The sequence below is a fragment of the Rissa tridactyla genome, chromosome 6, assembly GCF_028500815.1.
Source record: "Rissa tridactyla isolate bRisTri1 chromosome 6, bRisTri1.patW.cur.20221130, whole genome shotgun sequence".
Lineage (NCBI taxonomy): Eukaryota > Metazoa > Chordata > Aves > Charadriiformes > Laridae > Rissa > Rissa tridactyla.
Window position 1 is genome coordinate 11,763,479 of NC_071471.1, and position 26,379 is coordinate 11,789,857.

General features: G+C 55.6%; 2 protein-coding genes and 2 non-coding genes across 18 annotated transcripts in view; 2 read left to right on the plus strand and 2 right to left on the minus strand.

Moving 5' to 3' along the window:
• Positions 1-1,051, minus strand: part of GIGYF2 (GRB10 interacting GYF protein 2) — a 77,316-nt gene extending 76,265 nt beyond the window's left edge. For 13 of the 15 annotated variants that reach the window (XM_054206670.1, XM_054206668.1, XM_054206662.1 and 10 more), the window contains exon 1: positions 937-1,051. The gene's annotated coding sequence lies outside the window, so the exon portion shown is untranslated. The remainder of the gene's footprint in view (positions 1-936) is intronic. The other 2 variants (XM_054206660.1, XM_054206659.1) reach the window with 2 other exon arrangements.
• Positions 1,052-5,002: 3,951 nt separating this feature from the next.
• On the minus strand, positions 5,003-21,122 carry EFHD1 (EF-hand domain family member D1). Its single transcript, XM_054207022.1, has 4 exons — positions 20,738-21,122; positions 13,136-13,283; positions 7,813-7,947; positions 5,003-6,688 (listed from the first exon to the last, which is right to left on the minus strand). Exons 1-4 carry the CDS (start codon positions 21,031-21,033, stop codon positions 6,554-6,556), a joined length of 714 nt encoding a protein of 237 aa, XP_054062997.1. The 5' UTR covers positions 21,034-21,122; the 3' UTR covers positions 5,003-6,553.
• A 3,426-nt stretch (positions 21,123-24,548) lies between these two features.
• On the plus strand, positions 24,549-24,667 carry LOC128911989 (5S ribosomal RNA). Its single transcript, XR_008467320.1, has one exon. It is a non-coding gene; the product is annotated as a 5S ribosomal RNA (ribosomal RNA).
• Positions 24,668-25,815: 1,148 nt separating this feature from the next.
• LOC128912098 (5S ribosomal RNA) lies at positions 25,816-25,934 on the plus strand. Its single transcript, XR_008467429.1, has one exon. It is a non-coding gene; the product is annotated as a 5S ribosomal RNA (ribosomal RNA).
• The last annotated feature ends 445 nt before the right edge of the window (positions 25,935-26,379 follow it).

Below are 26,379 nucleotides of genomic sequence, written 5' to 3' on the forward strand. Positions count from 1 at the left end.
ACACTACAATCGCAAACCACAAACACTGAGCTCAAGGTTACTGGGGAAAATGTAGGTTTTATTCCAGAAGTACCACTTGGCAACATCTCCTTTTGGCCTACAACTTGTCCCACTTCAAAGTGCAATTACACAGAGTTGAAAGAGCGATGACTGCTTTGTTGACACTGAAACTACTTGTCTTGGATCAATACCAAACGTACAGAATCCTGATCGATGTTTTCTTCAGCCTGCCAAGGCCTCTCCAGTCAACCACTGCTGGTCATTGCTGCTCCCAACACCCTGCTGCCTGCGGGAAGGGGGAGGAAGGCTCGAGTGCTCGACGAGCTCCCTCCTTCCTCTGCCTGTATAACCTGACAGGGCTGGGCGTGCTCGGAGCGGGGCACACATAGGCTTCAATGAGGGCGCACCTTCCCGCGGCGCTGCCGGATCACAGGCCCGCTCCCACCGGGCTGGGAGGGGACGAGCGAGTTCACAAGGGTCAGCCTGAGGGGAGACGGCGCCGGAGAGGCAGCTGCCAGCCCCGGAGGGCGTGAGGAGCCCCGAGCGCCCCGCCGTCGCCTGACAGGCAGCGTCTCCCCCTGCCGGGACCTGCTGCCAAGGAGCCGCATGGAGAAGGCAAGGCCCGCGCTCCCGAGCGGGTCCAGGCCCAACGAGCCCTGCAAAAGCCCATCGCCAGGCGTGCAGGGGAGACCCTCCGGGCGCGGCCCTCGTCGCCAGACGGGGGCGGCCTCGCCTCCCGGTAGGCCGCAGGGCGCCTCGGGGCTGCGGCACCCGCGGCGGACCGGAGCCGCCGGCGAGGCCGGTGCTCGGCGGGGCGGCCTAGGCCCCACTATCGCAGGCGGGGAAGGGCGGCAGCAGCGGGAGGGCGGCGACGGGGGAAGCGGCAGGGCCGGCCGCAGCAGTGGCGGGGGCAGGGAGCCGGCGGGACGGCGTTACCTGCGCTCCCGGACGGAGAGTCCCTCACGGCCACAGCGACTCCTCAGCCCCAACAACACAAGATGGCGGTTGCGCCGCCACGCAACGTCACGTGAGGCCAGGCCCCGCCCCCTCTGCCTCCGCCGCGGGACCCGGATGAGCGACGCCGCTCTCCCCCCCGCCCTCGGGCAGGCACCGCCCGCGTGACGACGCGCGAGTGGGGGGGAGGTGTCCCCCAGCCGCTGCGCGCGCATGTTCCCTCACAGACAGCGCCCCCTGCTGGAAGCGCTGGGAACCGCACCTCCCCTTGCCGCACAGCCCTGTGGGAAGGTGGGGGTGCTATGGCGGCGGGGCCGTGCTGAGGGCCATCCCTTTAGCGACCGTACCGCCTCTCTCCAGGCCGGGCAGGGTCCCCCAGCGCCGGGTGGGGGCTAAACTGGCTGGTGGGGCCTCGGCCCCTGAGGTAAATTACTGCCTCCTCCCTTCAGGAGCACAGGTTTTCGCCCGCAGCCGTACCCTTTCCCTTGCCCTCTAGCTCACTTCTGGCTCTGTTGTTAGCACTGAAGCTCTGAGAAGCGACCGTGTTTTACGCGGGTGCTGTGTCCGGGCACCGGAGGAGGCCTGTGGGTATGCTGCGGTGGGAGACGGCCCGGGAGGCGGCTGCTGCTGACAGAGGGCATTAGGCCATACATATTTTGAACGCAGATTTCCCGGTGGAAAAATCACAAGGCAAACTTTTTTCCAGCTAAAAATACTGTTCTATTTTTAGTCCTAAAACCCATATTAGTACATGGTGCAGGATAGCCCCGTGTGGTTCCTTCAGCCTAAAAACCTCTTCCTGGCTGTTATGCGCTACTGAAGGTATAACCGTTTTCAGCTGAAACAATTTCGCTCCAATCATGATTTCAGCCACAATCCACGTAGCTTTCTCCCTCCTCTTCTAGGTGAATAAATACTTGCCATTGCAGGCTGAACACTGGCCAAAAATGATGCAGCAGCCAACGCAAGTGACTCTCGTGAGCTAATGGGTTGAAAGCCTGTAATTCTTGGGACATATTTTTAGCTGAGAGCAACATAGGACTGAGCTACTGAAAAATCTTAGAATGAGATTTCTCTTTTAGGAGGCTGGCATGTGAAAGCAAAGCTCCCTAGCAAAGGGCTGGCCTCTGATAAGCTGCATCTGATCCTCCTGGTTGTTGTGACACAGCGTGAGCCAATGCTAATAAGGGTATGGGGAGGGAGAGAGGCAGCCGGCATTTCCAGCTGGTGGTAAGAACTTCCAGCCTCACTGCAGGAGCGGCTGTGCCTTCTTATTCCACTTACCAAACTTGATGTTTGAGCGCTGAAAAATATTTCCACGTGCTCTAAGACAAGCTTTAGCTGAGATGGGAGAAATTTAGCACTTGTGGAAAATTTTTTATCCGATAATAATTATATTATTGAGACAAAAAAAAAAAAACATTCAAGAGAGTGTCTGAAACGTGCCTCATCTGCAGCACTTTGGCATTTTTGTAAAATACCTCAAGGAAACTGAGATGACTTTTTTTGGTAATAGCGGATGCATTTTAAACCCTCCACGACAGCCATCCAAGTGGAACAGGGAGACTGTCACGAAAATTCCAGGTTGTACCTGTGTGGTTGAACTTCTGCACGGTTCAATTACAGGACTTCAGCTGATCTTGCCTAGGTGTGAAATCACCCCGGCAGCTCATCTGCGTACCGGGGGCATGATGTACTTCAGAGCCCTGGATTATCATGCCAATTCATCCTCGCTATTAAAAAATCCAAGTGCAGGGAAGTGGCATCCCTAATAAACTAAAAACTTTCCTTATTGACCCCTTGCTTTCACCCTTCCTAGCTTGGAAGCAAGAGCCTGCCTCCCTTGGTACAGCAGAGGAGCTACAAACACAGACCACAGCTTTGTAACAGCGAATAACTGTCAAAAGCAGCCCAGAAGATGAGGCAGAGTCCGCCACATCTCCCCTCACCACCCCCTCTTTTCAAACGTCAAAATACCAGAGATTTTGTCTGAGAAAAGTCAATACCTCAGCAGTCTCTGTTTTCCGTGTCCTCATTCATCACATCCCTAAAAATAATAAAAACAACAGACAATTCAGGCAGGTGAACATCCAGCTGAAGTTTTTAAAGTCAGTCACTTCAATGCGTCTGTCACCTCAGATGGCTTATGGTGAAAGACGGACTACCACAAATAGGCTGCTACTTCTGCAACGTCCAATTATTTTAAGACGTCCTTCCCACATGCAGCAAGCCAAGTTTGAAAGGCAGCAGTAAAGCACGCGGGTTACTCCAATCCACCTTGCCAAGGGATTTATTTGGACATCCCATAAGGTTAAAATTTGATTTAGTCACCTTCATCCTCGCAGCTAAAGCCTGAACTCTAAGCCAGGAAGAACCTGATCATGTTGTTTCCCTTTCCCTCCTGACTGTGTTTACACTGAGCTTTTTAGGTAAGACTTCTGCCATCACACGCTGTCCCCTACAGCCAACGACAATGGCTGTGACAGAAGCACCGGTGAGAAACACACTGCGATCAGGGCATCCAGACAGGCTGAAACCATCCTCTGTGCAGGCTGAAGTGTTAGTGACTTCTCTACTGCGCATCTCCTGCTCTGAGAAACTTGAAACAAAAATCCTCCAGGGATCAAGGACTGCCTGGAGTTCCTGCTCTAGGAGATGAGCGACTTGAGGCAAGACTTCGTCCCTTCTGGGAAAGACCCATAACAGGCTTTTCATCAAACTTCTCTACTTGCCATCGCATAACAGGCTCAGAGGCACATGGGGCATGTCAGGAGGGCCAGGCAGGTATCGATGTACCAGCAGGTACCGGCAAAGAGAGCTAGGACTGCCAGGACCTTCAAGAGCCACCTGTGATGACATCAGGCATAAAAGGAGGACAGAGCATCAAGGACTGTAATATAGGTAAATAAAATTAAGTCATTATTACCAGCCAGTATTAGACAGGAGATTTAGCTAGACAATGTCTTTTTAGTAGTTCTGTAGAACCTAATGACGTTGCTATTCAATCCAATAGTTGCCAGCAAAACAGAACAATTTAGAAAGCAATTAATTTCCCAATGTCAGTTTTTGCAAAGCTAATTTCAAAACTCACATTGCTGCAACTTCAGAATCCAAAAGCACTTACTGTGCACTGCACTGAATAAAGGCCCCAACTACCAGCACCTATTTGAACAAAACCACCACTGACACACTGCTCATTTCCTTATTGAAACTTGTCAGCTGGAGTTGACTCAAATCTATTGAAATAAAACCCACTGGAGGCCCTTTTTCCACCCTCTCCTCCTGCTGTCCCAGGCTTCTCACCCAGCTGCACGTGCAAAGCCGCACAAGTCAGCAGTGCGTGCTACGCTGTGGAGAAAAAAAAAAAAAAAAATCAAGGGCTGCAGTGTTGCAATTTTCCTGGGGAAACAGAGACTAAGGAACCTTCACCCTGATTTTACCTGACCTCCAAGACCCAAGGGCTCACAGACACATGGCGAATGCATCAACTGCCAACAACACGCAGAGTGGAGCCACGCTGGATAAAATATTTACTTTTTTTTGTTTCATAACTACGCAACAAAGTTAGGCCTCCTGAGCCCTCCCCTCCAACTGGCAGTGCCAGCAAAGCTTAGCAGATCAGCAACAGTACAAACAAGACACATTTTCAGATGTCTGCATTTTTTTTTTTCCCTCCCTTCTATAAAGGCAGACTGAGGAAGTGCAAAGGGAAATCTAGCGGAAGCAACCTGCCCAGCTCCCAAGCAGGGACTATTTTAGGATAAAGGAAGGCTGACAAGGTTCAGATGTCAACATTTAGCAATGGACAGTATTTAAAATATTTACACAGCCATGTCCCTTTCTGAGGGATCGCAAACAGCAGGGCTTTTTGCGCCAGAACCGCTAGACAGAAGGGGAAGCGCTATCAAGAAGAGGCTGAGCTCTTCCCTCGCTCATCCAAGTCAGGACGTCGAGCTTTGGGGATCAAACACAGGCATGTTCAGGAGTGGGGACTGTAATTTATGAACAAAACAGTATATTCAGGGACCTAAAATAAACAACAGACAAGACCAGAGATAACAATGCTTTATTTGTACATTTCAGCAACAGGAGAAATAATTGAAGATGAAATTATCTGCTTTGTTGTAAAGTATAAAAACATTTAATTATAAATATTTAGCTAAAAAAGCGTGATTTATAAAATATAATCTGTGAAGATATATACACACAGTTTAATTGTTTAGCAATTCTTTCACCTGACATTAAAGAGTAGAGGTTTTTCTATTTATTATTCCACGCTCACAGTTTAGTGCTCACAGTTTAAGAAGCAAAACAGACAAGTGAAAAGAGGACTGGTGAGTTTCGTTTCAGAAAGAAAAAAAATACAATAAAACGCACGAACTGGGGCAATACCAGAGTCAGAATTTGAGCAAATCCACATTTCGAGAGAGGTCTCTGAGGGAACACAGCTCCCCTGCCATGACCTACAACATATATATCCAGACAAGCAGTGGGCATTTTAACATTTGTGGGCAAGTTTCCCGTGTCTGTGACAGAAAATGGCTAATGCTATAGTGCAAGCCCTCCAAATTCGGTTCAGCTAAATGTGCTCACCTTGCTGCTCTTCCCTTCTTGAGCAGGGATTGCTCAGTATGATGGGCTGGTGGTATCTGTTGTGGCTCTGATGAAATCAGTGTGTCACCTTCGTGATTCACAATATGCACAAATTTCCAAATAGAAAACCCCAGTGTGCCATCTGATTGAATCGTCCAGCTGGCAATATCCCTTAAAAACAGATACAGCTGCCTAAGGCTGGAAAATACAGTGAAGCCGTACAGTACACTAAATGTGATGGAATGTGAAAGAAGACACATGGTCAGGCAACTCAGTTTTCTATTCCTCGTTTAAGAGAGCCAGCTTCCTCGCTTCGAAGTCTTGGGAAATCTCGACTCTTATCAAAAGATCTGTTACTATGGCACTTCGAGAAGAAAAACTGGAAGACTCTCCAACATGCTGGGTGGCAGAAAATGCTACAGGAAATGATAATTAATTTGATCCACGTCCCTAGTAACTATCTTTCTTTCTTCACAGTGTTTTCACGGTGCCTGCAGCACGGGGCTTTGAAGAAGAAAAGGGATAGCCAAGGATGCATGACAACTCCCAACAGCAGTACAAACATATAGGAAGTCAAGCTGTAATTTGTACACCCTGATTTACACGAGACCTCACTACTTGCCTGTAAGCAAGGAATGAATTAATACGGGGTTGCGAAGAAAAAGAAAGGTTGCCTAGAAAAGAAGGAAAGGATGAAGCAGGCAAACATGACACGTGTCAGTGCTCACCCATGATTTGCTACCTGCTGTTTCTGCTTCAGGGTGATGTGCTCCCGACAGTTCAGAGCAAACAGCACGTACGCAGCTCTTACGATTCACATCGTTATGAATGCATAGTAACTGCAAGAGTTGTGCCCTTAGAAACTCAGGACGATCTTCGGGAGAGGAAGGCTAGCAAAGCTGTAATGAGTTTTAGGCAGGATCCAGGCAGTTCTCTCCAGGTAGAGCCCTGATCTGGGAAACGTACCAAGTCATGTGCAATCTCAGAGTGCATATTGGCTGGTCAGTTACTGGGTAAATGCAGACTTCAACTCCCTGAAAGCCGCCCGGCGGTGTTTCCTTTCCTCCTCTTCCCGCTTTCGCTCATCCTGCTCAGCTTTTATCTCTGCTTCAAACTTACTGGCTGAAGAGAGGGCTTGAACCTTTACAGGACAGAAAATAAAAGAGCGTCAAGCCTTGCATCAGGGGGAGAGCCAGAGGCCGAACTATTCCCAGATGAGCAACGCAGAACTGTTTGCTGCACCTCCCAGCACTTACTGGGAAGCTCTGTCAGGATGGGTCAAGTATTAATTACACTGCAGTGCTTGGGTATTTACACCCAATACCTGTTAGCTCGCTTGACTTTAACATCAATAAAAGAAAGGTCATTTGCTAATAAGTCACTAACAAGCGACCAAAACGATGCCGTCAGTACCGGGTCACATACATTCTTTCTGTAAGCAGGCAGCACAGCATAAGTTGTGAGTACACAGTGGGAGAAACTACTGCAGAAAACAGTTCTGAATCACAGCCAAATCTGAGAACATCATACTACACCACGGATAATCTGCAGATCAAAGAGACATTGTTTATTTGCTGGCTATTTTTCCAGCTTTCATCTCAGTACATCTGCTGTGCAATAGCTGTGTTATACTCTTGGGAAAAAACTTCTTATATAAACAAGCAGGATTATTTTCTCTCCGAGAGAGCTTTCAAAAAGGGTGCTTTGTCAGCTTCGAATGGTATAAAGCTCTTTCTGCAAACCCCAGGACACTGCAGAACAATTTTCATTCCAAAGGTTACAGAGAGCTGCTTGAGAAAGAGATGTCTGAAATCCTACACTCCAAAACACTCCATTCACCACCAAACTCCGTGCGTTCAGGTTGACGGAGGTTTTGCAAAACGGGAAACTAGTCCCATTAGTTTCCAGGACGCTTTTGTCTTTAAAAGCAGGCACCCAGTTAGTCCCATAGAGCTCCCAGCCCCAGGGAGACAGGTCAGCCAGTCAGCTCTACCAGGGTAAGACCCACAGCAGAGACAGTGAATTAAGCCATTCTAGTGCTGACTGATCTGAAAAGGAAGGTGTAGCTAGAGTCCAACATACAAGTTTGAAGGGAAAAGCTATGGCTGAGTTTAGGAGGAGGGGGTGAGGCATGAAATACACATCTTTTTAGCTAGGGAGAAATCTGGCAGCATCTTCTATTGAAAAGCAAGCAGGGTCAGAGTCCCAGTGGCAATTAAGGCCCACATGCAGAGCTTTTTCATGTTCCTCTGTGCCACACCATACCTTAGCTTCAAAGAAGTTCTTGGCTCCTTTGACTCCCTCAATGGAGACATCTATCTCCGAGAGCTTCGCAAGAGTCAACAGGCCGCTGTCCTCCTCAAGCTCCCCAGCTGCAGCTTTATGGAAAATCAGCAGGAACTAGCAAGACAGAGAGGAAACATTCAAGTTCTTCACTGAGGCTCAAACAGCTTCAAATGCAAACAGCGCAGGCATTTACCTGGAGGTGGCTGGAATTTATGTTTCTGAGCAAAGGAAATGGCATCTATATAAATGAAGCGGCACCATGCTCCAGTGCCCTGGCTCTGGTACACAGCCCTGTTGGACTAAGAGCTAGAAATCTCCTAGGAATAAGCTTTCCTGGGGGGCAGAGCACTGGTGAAGCACAGGTCCTACCGAGCCTGGGCCACTACTTGGCCAGAGGAAGGAAGGCACCTCTCCCCCTGCCTAGTACAACCACATGGTGGGCCCATATACACCTCTTTATGTCCCCACACCGTAATGCTGTATTCACAAGCACACACACCCCCCCCAGCTTCCCCAGTGTTCCGGGGGATCGGGTCACATCCCAGGACAACGGAAGGGGAAAATAAAATCAACACCAATGCACCAAAACAAATGTCAAACGCACCAGGAGAACAGAACATAGTTACTTCAACTCGTCCCTTGTCTAGGGCATGGGAAAAGTGACTTAAATCAACCTTTGACCTATGCCTCAGCCTCCTCCAGGGAACCCCGGCTGGTTTCACTAAGGTGACCAAAGCCTATGTATTGGTGTCATGACCATAAAATAACATGCAGGAGAGGTTCTCTAGGACCTGTCAGAGGTCAGGTCAGAGGTATGCCCTTGTGATAATCAGAGTGGCTTGAACAAGTCTCCACAGAGCAACTGGCTTGGAAACCTTTGTCCTGCGCTGGACCATAGACGTTTAACAAATCCGGAGTCACTACAGCAGAGTGCATATTGGCAAGTGAACTGGAAAAGGAAACAAAGAGCCGTATTGCCCTCCAGGAAAGCGCACTTTATTTTTAAGCAGGCAAGTCTTGTTCCTTCAGTAAAAAAACAAAAAAAAAAAAAAAAAGACCTCTGCACCACCTTCAAGCTGCTAACCAAACTCCAGGTTAAGATGTGGATTCTCTATGCGTAATTTGAGAGGTCCTGTAACTCCCTGCTATTCTTGGCCACCCCAGGAGGTGTCTTGAGGCTTGTCACAGCACGGAAGGAACAGAGATGGGGACAAATCACTCAGGTACAAAAGGAGCACAAGCAACAAAGCTGTGCCATTGCAGCACTTCAGTCCAGGGCAGAAGGCTGCAAATACTACATAGGTTTGCCCTGAAATCCATTTGCACTGGGACACCAAATATCGCTAGTGCTGTGCTCCACAGAGTGTCAGGCTTGGGACTTTGCCTTTTTCTTACAGAGAGCCGGAGCTGTCCCGGAGGAGGGCAGCAGAGTCCCAGCATTCGTGCTGAGCCAGCCCCTAAAGCCCTTGCCTGCTTCAAGTTGCTCGCAGAAGCTGGTGGAAATGCAAGAATTTGGGAAGGCCTCCCATGGGGAAGGGTGTGGAGATGACGGCAGCGCTGGCTGCCCCCTCGCAGAGGCCGTGTCACCAGGCATTGCTTCATGCAACAGCCTCGTAACCCGTGTGTGCCCAGCACAGAGCAGCCAGAAAGCAGGCTGTGCTTGGGGACAAAACTTTTCCCCTCCAAACTCATAGAAGAAGTTTAATGACGCTCTGCTGAATGGGCAGAACATCCTGCTCAGAAAGAAACCAAATCCTCCCCAAAATACCCTCTCCTTCTGCTCAGATCCGCTGGGCTCAGGCTACTTCCTCTCCTCCCCCACCACCCGGCATGGGGACACAGAGGGCTGGCAGCCAGGCTGGCATTAGTCATGGTTCCTTCTCACAGTTTCTGCTCCACCCTGCGAGTCCCACTTCCTGGCATTGGAAAAGGGCAGCGGAGGCAGCACAATCCTGAGGTCTAGTACAGCTGTCGCCCGGGGAGGGACTGGAAACACCCAGTCATGAGTACAAGTGTGCATGAATCATCCTGAAACTAAGGGATGGAGCAGCAATCCTCCAGTGTAATATGGGCTGCCACAGCAATCCTCCGGTGGAATACGGGCTGCCGTGGCCAGGAAAGACAGACTGAGCTAAAGGAAACCAGGGGCTAAGCCACCGGTTGGGGCAGACACAGCATTAACATCAGCCCCAAGGACCCAGTGAGGTGGACTATGGGGCACCATGCTGGTTTCCACAGGAGCAATCCTTCCTCACAACAGCACACTGCCTGCAGCTCACCGCCTGCAGCTCACCAGTTAATTGCCTTCAAGGCATCAGTCCTTACTACCTAGATAACAGCAGCAATCTGCTGCATTCAGCTCCTATTCCCAGCCTGTCTCACACCCTTGCTGAGCCCAGGACACATCACATGCAGCTAAGCCTCAGGGAAATGTCAACAGAGAAGCAAAAGTGAATAACCTTGGTACCTTTGAAAGCTGCGCTCTCAAGGAGGACAACATGACACAGACTTTCTGCCCCACTGACCTCACAAGAGATAAGAGTTGTCTCTGCTCTCACGTCCTTCACGATCCAAGACCTACCCCACAGTGCCAGGTCTCAGAGCAATGCTGCAGTTGCGCTGCCCCACTGCACACCATGCTGGCCTCAGGGACGTGAGGGAAGGTACGGGATTGACCGGCAGCAGCCTTGCAACAGCCTGCCAGAAAAGCGGTGCCACCCAAGGCTATGGTTTGCACCAACCCTGCTAGCAAACACGTGATGTGGGTCAGCATTTAAGCTGGTGTGGGCGCAGGGAGACAATGGGTGGATTTTTGCGGGTTCTAGATAGCAGCTACCATTAGACATTACTATTACAGCAATTAACCCTGGTTTCCTGTGGTAATGACGGAACTAGACAGTCAGAGGTGGTTTCCCCCCCACACACACACACTGTACCTATCTTTTTAAGCCTAAATTTCATTGCTTGAGTCACAGAGGGAGTCTTGTGCAGTTAGTTGTTGATGTATTGATGGACGCTCAAAGGTCGATGGTAGAAGGCAGCTTTCCTAACGGGGCCAGCAGCAAGTCAGAGCCATACAAGCCTGCCTTCCAGGCAACAGCTTACCTGGGATGGGAGGACATGACACTGCTCAAAGCAGCAGCAAAAGGTGACCTACTGCAAGTGAAAGAGGTCCTTACCAATTCTCTGGCCAGGCCAGAAACAGCACGTCTTCAGGCAGGTATGTCAGGACTCGATATGCTCTGGAGAGGCAGACAGGAGCCCTCCAGTGCTCAAGTTACACTCTGCCGAGTTTGGACACTCATTTAAACCAGGGTTTCTCCTTGTGTTGTCAGAGTGCCTCAAGTCAGCTTGGTCACTTTCGATGTGCTTGCTTGTCACCACTGGGAAGCAGAGTGGGGCAGGGCTACGGGCTGGTTCAAGGCCTCCTCACCCACTGGGAAATCCACCTCCCCGCCAGTCCTCTGCCTGAACACAGCAGCTAGACACCGCGCATCTGCAACATGGCAACAAGCATCCTGCTCCTCTCTACCACAGGAAGCTTTGGATACACGCCAAAGCTGCTGTGTAATTCGTCCCCAGAGCTCTGCCAGTGGTGCTCCTTCGTTCCAACCCATGTGCCACTCAAGCTTGCATTTGCTTGACCATCGTTTTGCATCTGGTGAGAAGCTACAGCAGCACCAGCTGCCGCACGCTGCCTGCCAAGGGCTGGTGGCACAGGCAGCCTGTGCCAGCTGACGGGCGGCCGTGCAGGGGGCTGTGCTCCAAGCAGGTGGTGGCAGAAGAGGAGCTGCTCTGCCACTTGTGCCGCACCACTGGTGCCAGGACACCACGGCATCTTCCAGAGCCTTGGGGATAAAGGCACTTCTCTTTCACAGGAGAGCCCCTGCAGCAAACCCAGAAGCTGGCTGCAGCTCTTCAGCCAGGGTGAAGAATGGCCCAGGGGGCACGCAGGGAGAACTCCTCCAGCCCACACAGTGATTTGGCAAGCGCAGTCTGACCTGGGGCCAAGAGCATGGTGCTCTTCCTGCTCCACTGGATTCTTTGCTACCCCTGGTTCACCTCTGACCTGGCACATCTCCTTCCCTGCCCAGGGGAGCTGCCAGTTTAGGGCTTTGCTGGTGTGAACTGACAGGCTCTCACTTGCCGGATTTGCTTGTCTTTCCCCCTCTCTATGGGCCAGACCCTGTAATCCAAGAGTTTTTGGCCTCTGTCTTCTACTGCTGTCCTCCAGCAGCAAAGGAAATGCGACAAAACCCTTGGGGGACAAAAGCAGGGGGAGATGGTGTGACATGCCAGCACAGAGACGGCGCAGCAGCTCTGCGAGCTGCCAGTCACCTCTCACACCCCAACCAGCCCAGCAGGCCATGGGCCCTGGCTGCTCATCCTCCCTCCCAGGCACTGCCAAAGGTCCCGGCATGTCCAAGATGAAGAACTTTATGTCCCGAGCTGACGTGCCTGAGGAGCTGTCGGTTAATTCAGAAAGCCACAGTGTGACATACACTTCTGACTGAGACAGCAATCAAAGTCTGGGAGGAGGAGATGATGCAACAGGAGGTTTTGGTATCTGCTCTCCTCCTTCCTGCTGAGATGAGCTGGGTGCCTTTGAGTGCGTGCAGGTCACCGCTCACATTCCCTCTTCCTGTCTGGCAGCAGTTCCTGGCCTGCCCACGCTGCTCGCAGCGGTCTCAGCACAGCGGTGACAGACAGACCTGTTCGCTGTGTGTCCCTGCTGAGCCAGCATGCAGTACCAAACTGCTGCATCACCACATTTATTTGTCGCTGCAGGGAGGTGATCACCCCTCGTGAAGCTTGCTGTGGCTCGTCACTGTGCAATCCAGAGAGCTACCCAGTATAAACTGGAAGAGGAAGACTCCTGCAGCCATGAGACAAACTGCTCTGAGCAGAGCCCTCGCCCTGCACCTGAAATGAGGCCTGAGTCACTATACTGCAGGAGCTCAGCAATAAGACCTTGTGACTGAAGGGACATCCACCTACAGCAGGAGCTCTATCGGCACTCCCAGGCAGCTGCAGCAAGGCTTAAATGTGCTCCCAAAGCAAGCAGGGAGGTTGGAGAGCTTTGGCATCAGGTACTGTTACTGCCACATGGAGATGGATGTTGACAGTGGTTCACACCTCAAGCTCCCCCTGGCATGGGGAAGCTCACCTGCTCTTCCACTGCACCCCACAGCTGGAGAAACACAGAGGGGACAGGGGTACCTACATCTGGAGTACAGGGCCTGGCTGCCGCCTCCTTCCACCCCATAGCCACATCCCTGTCTGCTCCCACAGCCATCCTCACCTCACGGAAGCTGAGCTTCCCGTCAAAGTCTTCATCCACCTCCTTGATCATGTTCTTCAGCCCCAGGTGGGTCTGCGGGGCTCCCAGCTTTTCCATCATCAGCTTCAGCTCCATCAGGTCAATGTACCCATCTCGTCCTGAGTCGTACCTGCAGGATGCAAAGGGGAGGGGGTCAGCCTTCATCATCCCCCATATCCATCTTCCCAGAAGAGGAACTGTGCAAATGGATAAAGTCATAGGGCGATTCAAAGCTTGGTGGAGAGAGGAAGCTGCACAACACAGCCAGTGCTGAGATATATTAAGCTCAGGGAAGTAGTGGGCAGCTTTCTGAGCTGTCTCATCAGAGAGAGAAGTGCTCAGGGGAGCTCAGACCAAACCACCCACACAGAAGGAGCAATGGAGGAACTCGGCTTATCTCAGCGGGATTTCCATCTCGCCCACTTGCATGTCCAGTACAAAGGTTACTTACACACAGCTTACACCATGCACCAGCACGGTGAGGCAAAGGCATGCTGGAGCCAGCTGCTGCCAGGTCTCCTGCTTATTTAGCAGAGAAAGAGGGAGCAGAGACCAACCAGAACCTCCCAGCAGAAAGCAGCTATCTTTCTTTGTAAGCAAAACACACCCCCTCTAGCTGTTAAGATCTTTCCTCTCTGAAATGATTTTGTAATACACAAGCACTGTGCTTCAGGGCAGCTGTTTATTCCGTGTCCCCGGGCAGAGCAGAACGGCAGTCCTGGGGAGTACAGCAATCCTAGCTGGTGCCAGGGGCTGCACCATGGGGCCAGGCTGGCAGAAGAAACCAGTGCCCACCTCTAGGAGCAAGAATGGAGCGGGACCGTGCTCCCAATGGAGCACAAAGGACCTCAAGGACCCTTTGCAAGAGGAGAGGGCACCCGTGCAAGGGGCAGAGCGCTTTAGGGATGAGGAGGCAGTGACCTGCCGTGCTCAGCCTGCGACCAGGCACCAATTCCTCCCGACATCCACTGCGGGTGCGAGTAAAGCATCCAGCCCACCGAGCAACCAGCACTTCACACCTACCAGGGCCATCACCGTGTTTCAAAGTCCAAAGGCCGGAAGGCTGGCATGGAGGATGGGGCAGGGTCTGCCAGGCTGGGCTCAGCTCTGGTGCACAGCCCGCCATTGCCCCCTTGCCACCATCTCAACCCTGACAGAATTAAATCCTTTCAGCTATTCAGAAAGGAAACCCTAGGCACAGCGCTGAAGCTTTCCTGTTGGCGGGAGCCCATCAAACTCTCCCACTCATCATCTTTCATTGACTGTTAGCTCTCTTCTAAAGAAGTGAGGGCAGAAGCCATCCCAGACCAAGACCTGCACAGTTGTGGTTACGCTGGAAGAAAGCCCTTTCCAGCTGAGAAACCTCACAGCCACAGAGGAGGCTGTGGCAGAGGAAGGCACAAACAAAGCCGCTGGCTCCGAGCTGCTTGCAGGCGTGGGCAGTGTGAGGCAGGGCTGCAGCCAAGAGCTCTGCCCCTGCTTTCACAAGCACGGGCACAGGGTGCTTTTCCCAAAAACTGGGGTGGCCTCCACAGCTTTCCAGAGTCCCACCACCTCTGCAACCATCTTTTAGACTCTCTGTCCCTCTTTGTTTCCAAGGGTCCCAGACCCCAAATGACTGGCGCACAGCTCCTGCTACCAATCTGTCTGCACGCTCTGCACCCAGCGAACCCTCAAGCCCACCAGGCCAAACAGCTTTCTGGAAAACTAGGAAAGAAACCTCTGTCGGAGCAGAAACCAGGCCACAGACCTGAGACGTCACGGGGAGGAAAAGCAGCAGGTTCATCACAGCAAGGAAGGCATCAGTTAATTAAGGCACACGTTCACAGCATTACCCAGCCCGGCTCCAAGACGCACTTTCGAGACCTCACAGAACATAGTAAGTGCAATATTTAATTGTCAATTTGCTTTTCCTTTAAGTTTGGGAGAAACAGCATGGAGCTGTTTCTCCAGAGCAAGGCAATTGGAGAGGCAGTGCCTTTGATCAGATAAAGCAGCAAAGCATATCGTGGCAGGAGGCACTTGGAATTGGGGGTTTTATTTTGGCCCCAGCAAGCTCACGCTACCCTTTGGCTGGGTGCAGAAGCAAGAGTACACCGAGATCCCCACCAAAGGCTGCCCATCCAGGGTCGGGACACTGCCCAGCCCCTCTTGGAGGCACTGGATAATGGAGATGAAGGCAGAAGGAGGGCACGCACCCAGCCCGCACCTGCCATGCTCGCCTCACCCTTCTGCTACAGACGCTACCTGCGGGCAAACACCAGCCCTCGGTGCCTGCCCTGGCACTGAGCCTGGGGGCAAAACACGCTGCCCTGAAAGGGTTAAGCGTGGGGCACGGCTCCAGGGCTCGTCCCCCCTGCAGAGAGGCAGCACAAAGCCAGGATTGTGAGAAATGGGGTCTTGCCAGCAACTGGCTGCGGTGGCAGAGCGAGCGCGCGTTGTACCAGCCGCACAATGGGTGTTCAGCACACCAGGCTGGGGTACAGCTGGTGCCGAGATGCACCCCAAAATCAGGTTACCAGTCCCTTGCAATGGGTGACAGCCACACAGTGGGACACTGAAGCCCCTGGACTTGCAGTGCCAGCCCCGCAGAGCGACAGCAGCACCCTGAAAACTGCTGCATTCCCTCCCAGCCCCCTTCGCCTCCTAAAACAGCCTGAATATTTTAGGACCTGGGTACAGCCACTCGGCTGCCACAGAGCTGCGCAGCCAGACTATTTAGGGAGAGGCGTATTTATAGGGCATGAGAGACGGCGTAATTCATTCCCCGCCGCCCCCCCGCAGGCACAGGCACTCGGCACAACAGGGGACAGTGCAGGCTGCACTTTGTTGGTCAGCCAATGCTCCCAGCACACCTCAGCTCTACCAAAAAACCCACTGTCTGCTTTTTGGGAGCTCCCTTTCAGGGCCCAGGGCTCCAGCCAGCCCCTGATACCATTCACATCCGTTTCGCAGCCTGCACAGCAGTACTGTCCCAGTGACAGACACCAGCCAGACCTAACAGGCAGCACAGGCGGAGTTGGAGGAGGGCACCAAGGCAAGTTTGGTCCCTGAACGCATTCCAGGGAGCCATCCTGTACTCCAGGAGTGGCACAGCAAGAGTACACAGCACTTGGGTGCCTCGCCATCACCCGCTGTCCTGCCATGACACCGGAGCTTTGCTTCCTTCAGGCTCAAAGCTCCCTGGGCCGCAAGCCAAGCCTCACCCGGCTGACGCGCAGGCATTAGGGACAGAGGGGCTCTCGTGCTGACTGGCAAAGGCACCTCACATCACAGGCAGACAAGGAAGCCAGCGCCACGGCGGGTCCCCACCTGCGACAGCTGGGATGCCGCAGGCAGCTACAAGCACCGTGGCCGGGCCGATAAGGCTTCACAGCGACGCCGCAGCAGCATTCCTGGCAGCAGATGAGACACAGGCAGCGGTTGCCAAAATTTGCTGCAACAAGGATGCGCCCAGATTCCCACGCTGGCTCACTTCCACCCAGGCTGCAGAGCATGCCTGGCTGCCGAAGCGCTGGGGGAGGAAAGCGGGAGCAGAAGCTGGGGGGGGGGTCAGGGAAGAGGGAATACTTGCTGAACAGACTTGTTTAAGAGCAAGAAGTGTGTTACAAGTGATTTCTGCCCAAGTACAATCGTTGCAATGGTGTTACGCAGCACAGCTGGGGAGGGTCACAGCACAGAAGAAAGAAGGGTCAAGAAGGGAGGCAAAAGGAGATGCTGAGGACTGCATCACCGGTACTAACTCTGCAGTCACCTTCCCCAGCGGCCTGAAAAACCCCAAGGGGAAAAAAGAAAAGGGATAGTTGAATGAGAAATCCTAAATCCTGAAGGATCAAAGAGCAGTTTCTAAACATTCATGCTTCTTGAGAAAGGCTGGAGAGAAAACCTGCCCTCCCTGTATGCATTCGCTGTACCTGAGCTTGCTCCATACGCTATAGACACCTGTACTTTGATGTGCAGTTCCTGCATGCTGCAACGGCCTAATACAGGCTTTGAAATAAAGCAGTCGGAGTAATGGTGCTGAAGTAGTAATAATCTCCTCTTAAATATTTCAAAATCCTTTCTAAGTAGTACTTTATTCCCTCTGAGCATTGCATTTCACCTTACATGGGAGCGGGAGGTGCTGATCCCTTCTCCCTGGGATCCAGTGGTAGGTCACATGGGAATAGTTCAAAACTGTGTCAGGGAGGTTTGGACTGGACACGAGGAAGCATTTCTTTACCAAGAGGGTAGTCAGACACTGAAACAGGCTTCCTGGAGAGGTGGTCGATGCCCCAAGCCTGTCAGGGTTTGAGGCACTCGGACTATGCCCTTAACATGCTTTAACTTTGGGGTCAGCCCTGAAGTTGGACGACATGCTGGTTGTAGGTCCCTTCCAACTGAAATATTCCATTCCATTGCCGAGAGCTTTGGAAACAATTCCTCTGTACCGGGATGGGGACAGGAACAGGCTCCTCAGCCCCACACAGCTCCATCCTCACCAGCTGGAGCAGCAGGAGCTCTCCTGCTCTTAGAGGGACATGAGGGCAAGATGAAAGTCTCCTCCAGCAAGATTTCCTCTGAGATGCTGGGCAAGACCTTGAGGCGGCGAAGCCTGCAGGGCCCAGGCTGGGTGCTTGGCACCTGGGGTGGCCGCATCGCCCTGGGGATGACCTCCCTGACTGCTGGGACTCCAGAGATAGCCGGTCACACTGGGAGCACGGCAGTCCTGGAAGAAGCAGGTTTGCTGCAGCGCATCAGACATGTCCCTCAGCACCAGGGTGCCCGGCACACAAGTGGCTCCAGGAGGGCAAGGGGATGTCACAGCCTCTTCCACCAGCCAGGCACAAGGTGCTCATGAAACACGTGGGCAACACATGAAATCCCCTCAATACAAAAGCAACAGCAAGGCTGGAATTCCTCCACTCCCTCGCACCCTGAGGATGAAGCTGGTGGATGTTTTCCTCCCCTCTACATACCTCAGAAAGGTCACTCCCACCAGGCACAGCCTCAACGCCTGGCTTTCACACTCTCCTCTGCCGTTGCCCCAGACAAGATGGCACCAAGGGGAGCTGTGAGACCCCAGAGCTCCTGAGTTTGCTCACAAGACTTGGGGAAGGGAGGTTATCATGGTTACCACAGTCCCCACACATTGTCAGAATAGGCAGCTAATTAGGTCACATTATAATTAGCCTGAGCTGCAGACTTCCTGGTCCCTCTGCCAAAAAAAAAAGAAATTATAAAAATACCCACCCCAAAAGTTGTCTGCACCTGGTGGCCCCTGCGTGCTCCTGCACAGTCCCAGCACCCACGGCAGATACCAACACCCCATCCCTGGGAGAACGGGGACAAAATGGGGGGATGCTGCCAAGAAGAGACTTGGAGAAGAACAGGAAAAGTGAGCCCGGCCACGGCAGCAGGGGTGAGGAGCATCATTTCTGCTTTGGAAGGATGCTCCCAGCACAGACGGCAGCACACAGCACCTGGATGGAGCACTGGATCTCAGGAAGTTCCATGTTCAGATGAGCCCTTTGCTTCCACCCTGGCAGAGGGCGGTTGCAGCCATCAGCTGTAACGTGGGGACGCCCTGACAGATGCCAGAGCAGCCGCTATCACCAGTGACTCCCTCTTCCCAGAGCACCCTGACCCAGCCCACACTGCACCCAGGTCCTACACGCTCAAGCCTAGTCCAAACGACAGATTTACAAGTCCCACTAAACTAGTAAGAAACACTTTTGGATAGGAAATCCGATAGCAGAAACCTGGCAGTGAAAAGATACATCTCTGCCTGTCAAAGGTTTTTTCTTTTTTATCATTAGCAAGAAACTAAGATTAGTAAGAAACACCAGGTTGTGGTGGCCAGGGCCAATAAGCCATAGGGAGAATAAAAGCCTTAATCACATTAACTCAAGCTCTGAGTGGCAGGAATTAAGGGGAGCATTTCCTCTCTTCCTGGAGCACGTGGTGTCAGCCAGCACTTGAAACGGGTCGCTGGGAGCAGATGGAGCAAAGACCAGATCCTGCGCCACGGCTAACACCAGGTGCCTCTAACAGAGGGAAAACCAGGACGGGGGTTTCCGTCTGCCTGTCCGGGGAGCACAGGGGAACACAGAGCCCAGCTCCTTCCCCGTCTGGCATGACCGGCTGGTGCTCAGCTGCAACAGTCCTCACAGGGCGCGCAACGTTTTCCAGCTACATTGACCAGCTGATTAGCATTCAACTGCAAAGCCTAGGTTTCCCCACTTACAAGGCTGGCGTTTAATGAGCTCATTGTTGAAAAATTCGGCTGCAATTCAGCTCTCCCACTTTTTATTCCCCAAACCACCGCTGTTCCTTTCCTTATCCCTATTGAGGCAGCGCTCTGGGCTCTCGCTCGCAGCTGCCTGCATCGTTTGTCCCCCTGCCCTCACAGCAGCACATCTCAGCCCTTCGCAGAGCGGGATCCCCTTTAACCATCATCAAAAGGGGCGCAGGAGCGAGCGGAGCAGCAGTCTTGCCCGGACCACCTCCCTTCCTGTGCCCAGCTGCCGACACGACGCTGCCCGTGCAACAAAGAACTCTGGTGAGCTCACAAAAGCTCACCGCCTGGTCTTTGCACCTTGCCCTGACAACCCACGTAGCTCCTCTGTGGTCCTGCCTCCTCACGCCTAGCAACAGCTCACCCCCAGTCTGGGGTGCCTGTGGCCAGCTGGCACACATGGCTGCCGCCCCGACCCCTCTCTGCGGGGCTGGGAGGACATCGGTCCCCAGCAGGTCCCCAGCAGCACAGGGGTTCGTGACGCTGGAGGGAAACCTGAGCACAGGTAAGCAAAGCTCCCCAGGCACAGCCCAACCGCAGGAGCCAGGACGGGGCTCGTGGAGGAGAGAAGAGGGCAGGATCACGGCCCCGGGAAGGGCCAAGCCTTTCTGCTTACAGAAGCATCTCTCTGTGTTGCCACCAGCAGTTCGACTTTAATACAGACCTTCCCTGCCGGGAGGGGATCCCCATCCCGGCCCCCAGGAAGGGGGAAACAAGAGGAAACTGTGCTCAAGCTTTGTCTGGGTGCACGGGAGCGGGCACCGAGCCTGGCAAAGGGGACCGTGGAAGGAGCGACAGCACTGCCGGGTGGAACCAGCCGAGCCACCGGCGATGTCCAGGGCCGCAGTTATGGATGGCAGATGTCCAGCGCCCGGGACACAGACCCACCAGGTGCCCCAGGGTGTGGGGCAGAAGCGCCTGTGCTGTCCCAGCCCACCCATCCCACCCACAGCGTCCCTCAAAGCCACCACAAACAGCCGCCGTCCCAAACGCAGGTAGAGCAGAGGCAACCCCAGGCCCGAGCTCCAGCCCCGAGCCCGAGACAAGCTCTACAAAAATCTACCTCCCCCCAGCCCCCCAAAGCCCGGGGACAATATGGGGATCAGACGGCGCTGGTAACTCGCTGCAGCTTTTTCCAGCCCGACCGCAAAACCACCGAGAAAGACGAACATCTGGCCAAGAGCAGGCAGCCTGTCTCCAGATGTCCCCCCGGGTAAAAACGCCGGGAGGGTCTGCGGGAGGGGCGGGGAGGCAGAGCCCCAAACCCGACCCCCTCCACCCCCAGCCCCGGCCCCCGCCCCACTCACAGGCGGAACATGCGCTCCATGTCCTTGATCTGCCGGCGGCTGAACTCCTTGAACTCGGTGTAGGGGTTGAAGACGGCGGCCCGCCGGGGCTGCGCCGCCCCCTCGTTGATGTCCTGCCGCCGGCACAGCTTGGCGCTCAGCTCCGCGTCCGCGCTGGCCGTCAGGCAGCTCCGCTCCCCCTCGCCCCCGCACGCCACCTCCTCGCCCTTGGCCACCTCCTCGCCCTCCGCTGCCGCCCCGCTCTCCTCCAGCTGCAGGCGCCGCTGCAGCTTCTGCGCCAGCTCCGCCGAGGCCATGGTCCCCCCCTCTTCTTCTCCTTCTTCCTCCTCCCCGCCGCTGCCCGGCGGACCCGCTGCTACCCCGCTCCCGCTCCGGCCGGGCCCGCTCCGCCCCGGTCCGCAACTTTATTCCCCTCCACTTGGAAGGGAGCGGGGCGGGACGGGGCGGGGGGAGGCCGGGACGGGGCGGGCGCTTAAGGAGGCGCGGCGGCCGCTGGAGGGGGGGGGGAGGGGGGCGGGGGGCTGGGGGCCGCCCGCCGCTGGGGGGCGGTGTGGGGTGTCCCGTCCCCGCCCCCAGCCGGTTGCAACCCCACAAGTTGACCCCCTCTCGTGTACTCTCTCCCACCCGGGATTCGCCCCCACAGGCTGTCCCCCCCACGGCACCCGTGCAGGGAACCCCCCCTTCTCAAGCACAACCCCATGGTCACCCTCCCACGCACCCCCACGCGGGCAGGGTCCCCCCCAGGGAGCCTTCTGCACCCCACACCAGCCCCAGGGTGCACAGGCCATGTACACCCCACTGCCTGCACCACCGCGGTCCGCGGGTTGAGAAGAAACCCCCCAGCCGTGGCCGGGGAGAGCAACCAGGCGCCCCCGGCTCCCCAGGCACCCCACAGTCCACCCCACAGCCCCGCAGGGACGGCGGCGGCCAGGCAGGGACCCCTTAAGCCCCACCATGCGCCTCCCCTCTCTTATCTCCTTGGGCTAAAATTATCCGAGGACAAAGCTCAGCTCAGCTCTGGGCTCCCCCTCCTTCTCCTCAGAGCGTGAAAGACAGGCAGCCCCTTTCCACCCCGCTCCCCTTCCTGGGACAGGGCCCGTTGCCATCCCTGCTGTCCCCCGGGCTCTGTGGGGGACAGGGGCGTCCCTCCCCGGACCGTCCGTCCCTGGCCTGGCTGATAGGAGGCTGATGGCATCCCCCGAGATGGGATTAGGGCTGGCGTGGGGTGGTTTAGGGTGGCTGCTGATGGGATTTACCCACCGGGAAGGAGGGGGACAGCAAAGCGCCGGCTCGGACACGCTGCCTGCTTATGGCTCCCGCGTGCCCAAGCCTGTGCGTCACAGGGAACCTGTCCCAGCGGCTGTTATGTGGCTGTTTCACACGACCAGGCGGGTGGTAAGCAGCTCTCTGACCCTACCATGATGTGGTGACCTACAGTTGACTCTCTTGGGCTAGGTGATTGCCACCAAACCTCCTCAGAAAATGACTGTTGAGGCTGTTTGCAGCAGCCCTGCCTGCTACCTGCTGCCTGGGCAGCTCAAGGCTGCCCAGCGAGGGTTGGGATGGATGCAGGGTCACCACAGCCTGTGCCACAGGAAGGCCACTGCAGGTGTTTCACACCAAAACTGCCTGAAAACGTGGCTCCTGAGTGGAAGGGATGGCACGTGCAATCCTCACACTGCTTCATCCTCAGGCAGTGCCATGTGCATGGCGGAGAGCGGCTCCTTTAACCCCAGAGGCATGGGGAGGAGAGGTGGAAGCCACTGCCTGGCCACTGGCCATGCAGAAGACTCATGAGCCCCTGGGAGCTTGTCCTGCTGCAGGGTCTCCAGAGACCAAAGTAAAAACCGGATATCAGCAACAGTGCAGCCACGTTGCCATCTGCTGGAAATAAATTTGTAGGGTATGAAAAGACGGGCAAGAAAAATGAGGAAACTCATCTGCAGATTTAAATGGGTACAGAGGGAGATGGGTAAAGACTCTGGATTATAAGAGGACTGAAGTATTTCAGGGGACGCTCAAAAAACTGTATGACAACTGCATAGAGCAATGTACACTATGGTATACAACAGGATGTGGGGAGTGGCCATTGTGATGGTGTTTGGCGTGTTGCGGGTGGGGTGTTGCGTCGAGGGGGCAGGTGCAGGTGTTGCAGTAAGCGAGTGTGTGTGTGTGTGTGTAGGGCAGGGTGCGTGTGGTGAGGGGTGTGTATTTTTGTGGGGTGTTGCGTGTGGGGTGTTGTGTTGTGGGTAGGTACGTGTGTTGTGTGTGTGTTTGTGTGTGTGTGTGTGGTGTGAGGTATTGTTGTGGGCGTCGGGCTGTGCGTGGGGGTGTGGGTGAGTGTAGGAGGGCGGTGTGGGCGGTGGGTGTGGAGAGGGCTGTTGTGGGGCAGAGGGGTGCCTACAGCCATAGTGCCCTGAGAATGCATGATCTTGTGTAGTCTTGGAAGCTAAGCAGGGTTGGGCCCGGTTAGAACTTGCATGGGTAGACCGCCCGGGAATACCGGGTGCTGTAGGCTTTTGCCGGCGGGCGGAGGGGTGCTGCGTGTTTTGCTGTTGCGGCCGGCAGGGGGGCAGGTGCGGGTGTCGTTGCGGGAGGCGAGTGGGTGTGTGGGGCTGTGGGGTACGTGGGAGGCTTGTGCAGGTTTTTTGGGGTATCGGGTGCTGTAGGGTTTTGGCGTCGGGCGGAGGGGCTGTCGAGCGTTGTGGTGTTGCGACTGGGATATTGGGGCAGGTGCGGGTGTCGTTGCGGCAGGCGGGTGGGTGTGTGGGGCTGCGGGGCGCGTGGGAGGCTTGTGGAGGTTTTTTGGGCTGTTGTAGGCTTTTGCCGGCAGGCGGGGGGGCGTTGAGTGTTTTGGTGTTGCGCGTGGGGTGTTGCGGCAGGCGGGTGGGTGTGTGGGGCTGGAGGGCGCGGGGCGTGTGGGAGTGGTGTGTAAGTATTTTGGGGGGCTGTGTTGGGGCAGGTGCGGGTGTAGTTGCGGCAGGCGGGCGGGTGTGTGGGGCTGCGGGCCATGTGGCAGGGGTGTGGAGGTTTTCTGGAGTGTTGCGCGTGGCATGTTGGGTGCTGTAGGCTTTTGGGGGCGGGCGGAGGGGTGTTGAGCGTTTTGGTGTTGCGGGTGGGGGGTTGTGTCGGGGGGGCAGGTGCGTGTGTGGTTGCGGCAGGCGGGTGGGTGCGTGGGGCTGCAGGGCACGTGGGAGGCTTGTGGAGGTTTTTTGGGTTGTTGGGTGCTGTAGGCTTTTGCCGGCAGGCGGGGGGGCGTTGAGTGTTTTGGTGTTGCGAGTGGGGTGTTGCGGCAGGCGGGTGGGTGTGCGGGGCTGCGGGGCGTGTAGCAGGGGTGTGGAGGTCTTTTGGGGTGTTGGGTGGTGTATGATTTTGGCGTCGGGCGGAGCGTCTGGCGAGCGTTGTGGTGTTGCGAGTGGGGTATTCTGGCAGGCGTCGGGGCAGGTGCGGGTGTTGTTGCGGGAGGAGGGAGGGTGTGTGGGGCTGTAGGGCGCGTGTGGTGCGTGAGTGTGGTGTAAGTATTTAGTGGTGTTGTGTGTGGGGTGTTGTGTTGTGGCAGGTGCGTGTGTTGTTGCGTGAGGCGGGTGCGTGTGTGTGTGTGTAGGGCAGGGTGCGTGTGGTGAGGGGTGTGTATTTTTTGCGGGGTGTTGCGTGTGGGGTGTTGTTTTGTGTGAGGTGTGTTGTGGGTAGGTGCGTGTGTTGCGTGTGTGTTTGTGTGTGTGTGTGTGGTGTGAGGCGTTGTTGTGTGCGTGAGTGCGGGAGGGCGGTGTGGGCGGTGGGTGTGGAGAGGGCTGTTGTGGGGCAGAGGGGTGCCTACGGCCATACCACCCTGAGAACGCCCGATCTCGTCTGATCTCGGAAGCTAAGCAGGGTCGGGCCCGGTTAGTACTTGGATGGGAGACCGCCCGGGAATACCGGGTGCTGTAGGCTTTTGCCGGCGGGCGGAGGGGCGCTGCGCGTTTTGCTGTTGCGGCCGGCAGGGGGGCAGGTGCGGGTGTCGTTGCGGCAGGCGGGTGGGTGTGTGGGGCTGCGGGGCGCGTGGGAGGCTTGTGGAGGTTTTTTGGGCTGTTGTAGGCTTTTGCCGGCAGGCGGGGGGGCGTTGAGTGTTTTGGTGTTGCGCGTGGGGTGTTGCGGCAGGCGGGTGGGTGTGTGGGGCTGGAGGGCGCGGGGCGTGTGGGAGTGGTGTGTAAGTATTTTGGGGGGCTGTGTTGGGGCAGGTGCGGGTGTAGTTGCGGCAGGCGGGCGGGTGTGTGGGGCTGCGGGCCATGTGGCAGGGGTGTGGAGGTTTTCTGGAGTGTTGCGCGTGGCATGTTGGGTGCTGTAGGCTTTTGGGGGCGGGCGGAGGGGTGTTGAGCGTTTTGGTGTTGCGGGTGGGGGGTTGTGTCGGGGGGGCAGGTGCGTGTGTGGTTGCGGCAGGCGGGTGGGTGTGTGGGGCTGCAGGGCACGTGGGAGGCTTGTGGAGGTTTTTTGGGTTGTTGGGTGCTGTAGGCTTTTGCCGGCAGGCGGGGGGGCGTTGAGTGTTTTGGTGTTGCGAGTGGGGTGTTGCGGCAGGCGGGTGGGTGTGCGGGGCTGCGGGGCGTGTAGCAGGGGTGTGGAGGTCTTTTGGGGTGTTGGGTGGTGTATGATTTTGGCGTCGGGCGGAGCGTCTGGCGAGCGTTGTGGTGTTGCGAGTGGGGTATTCTGGCAGGCGTCGGGGCAGGTGCGGGTGTTGTTGCGGGAGGAGGGAGGGTGTGTGGGGCTGTAGGGCGCGTGTGGTGCGTGAGTGTGGTGTAAGTATTTAGTGGTGTTGTGTGTGGGGTGTTGTGTTGTGGCAGGTGCGTGTGTTGTTGCGTGAGGCGGGTGCGTGTGTGTGTGTGTAGGGCAGGGTGCGTGTGGTGAGGGGTGTGTATTTTTTGCGGGGTGTTGCGTGTGGGGTGTTGTTTTGTGTGAGGTGTGTTGTGGGTAGGTGCGTGTGTTGCGTGTGTGTTTGTGTGTGTGTGTGTGGTGTGAGGCGTTGTTGTGTGCGTGGGGGTGTGCGTGAGTGCGGGAGGGCGGTGTGGGCGGTGGGTGTGGAGAGGGCTGTTGTGGGGCAGAGGGGTGCCTACGGCCATACCACCCTGAGAACGCCCGACCTCGTCTGATCTCGGAAGCTAAGCAGGGTCGGGCCCGGTTAGTACTTGGATGGGAGACCGCCTGGGAATACCGGGTGCTGTAGGCTTTTGCCGGCGGGCGGAGGGGCGCTGCGCGTTTTGCTGTTGCGGCCGGCAGGGGGGCAGGTGCGGGTGTCGTTGCGGCAGGCGGGTGGGTGTGTGGGGCTGCGGGGCGCGTGGGAGGCTTGTGGAGGTTTTTTGGGCTGTTGTAGGCTTTTGCCGGCAGGCGGGGGGGCGTTGAGTGTTTTGGTGTTGCGCGTGGGGTGTTGCGGCAGGCGGGTGGGTGTGTGGGGCTGGAGGGCGCGGGGCGTGTGGGAGTGGTGTGTAAGTATTTTGGGGGGCTGTGTTGGGGCAGGTGCGGGTGTAGTTGCGGCAGGCGGGCGGGTGTGTGGGGCTGCGGGCCATGTGGCAGGGGTGTGGAGGTTTTCTGGAGTGTTGCGCGTGGCATGTTGGGTGCTGTAGGCTTTTGGGGGCGGGCGGAGGGGTGTTGAGCGTTTTGGTGTTGCGGGTGGG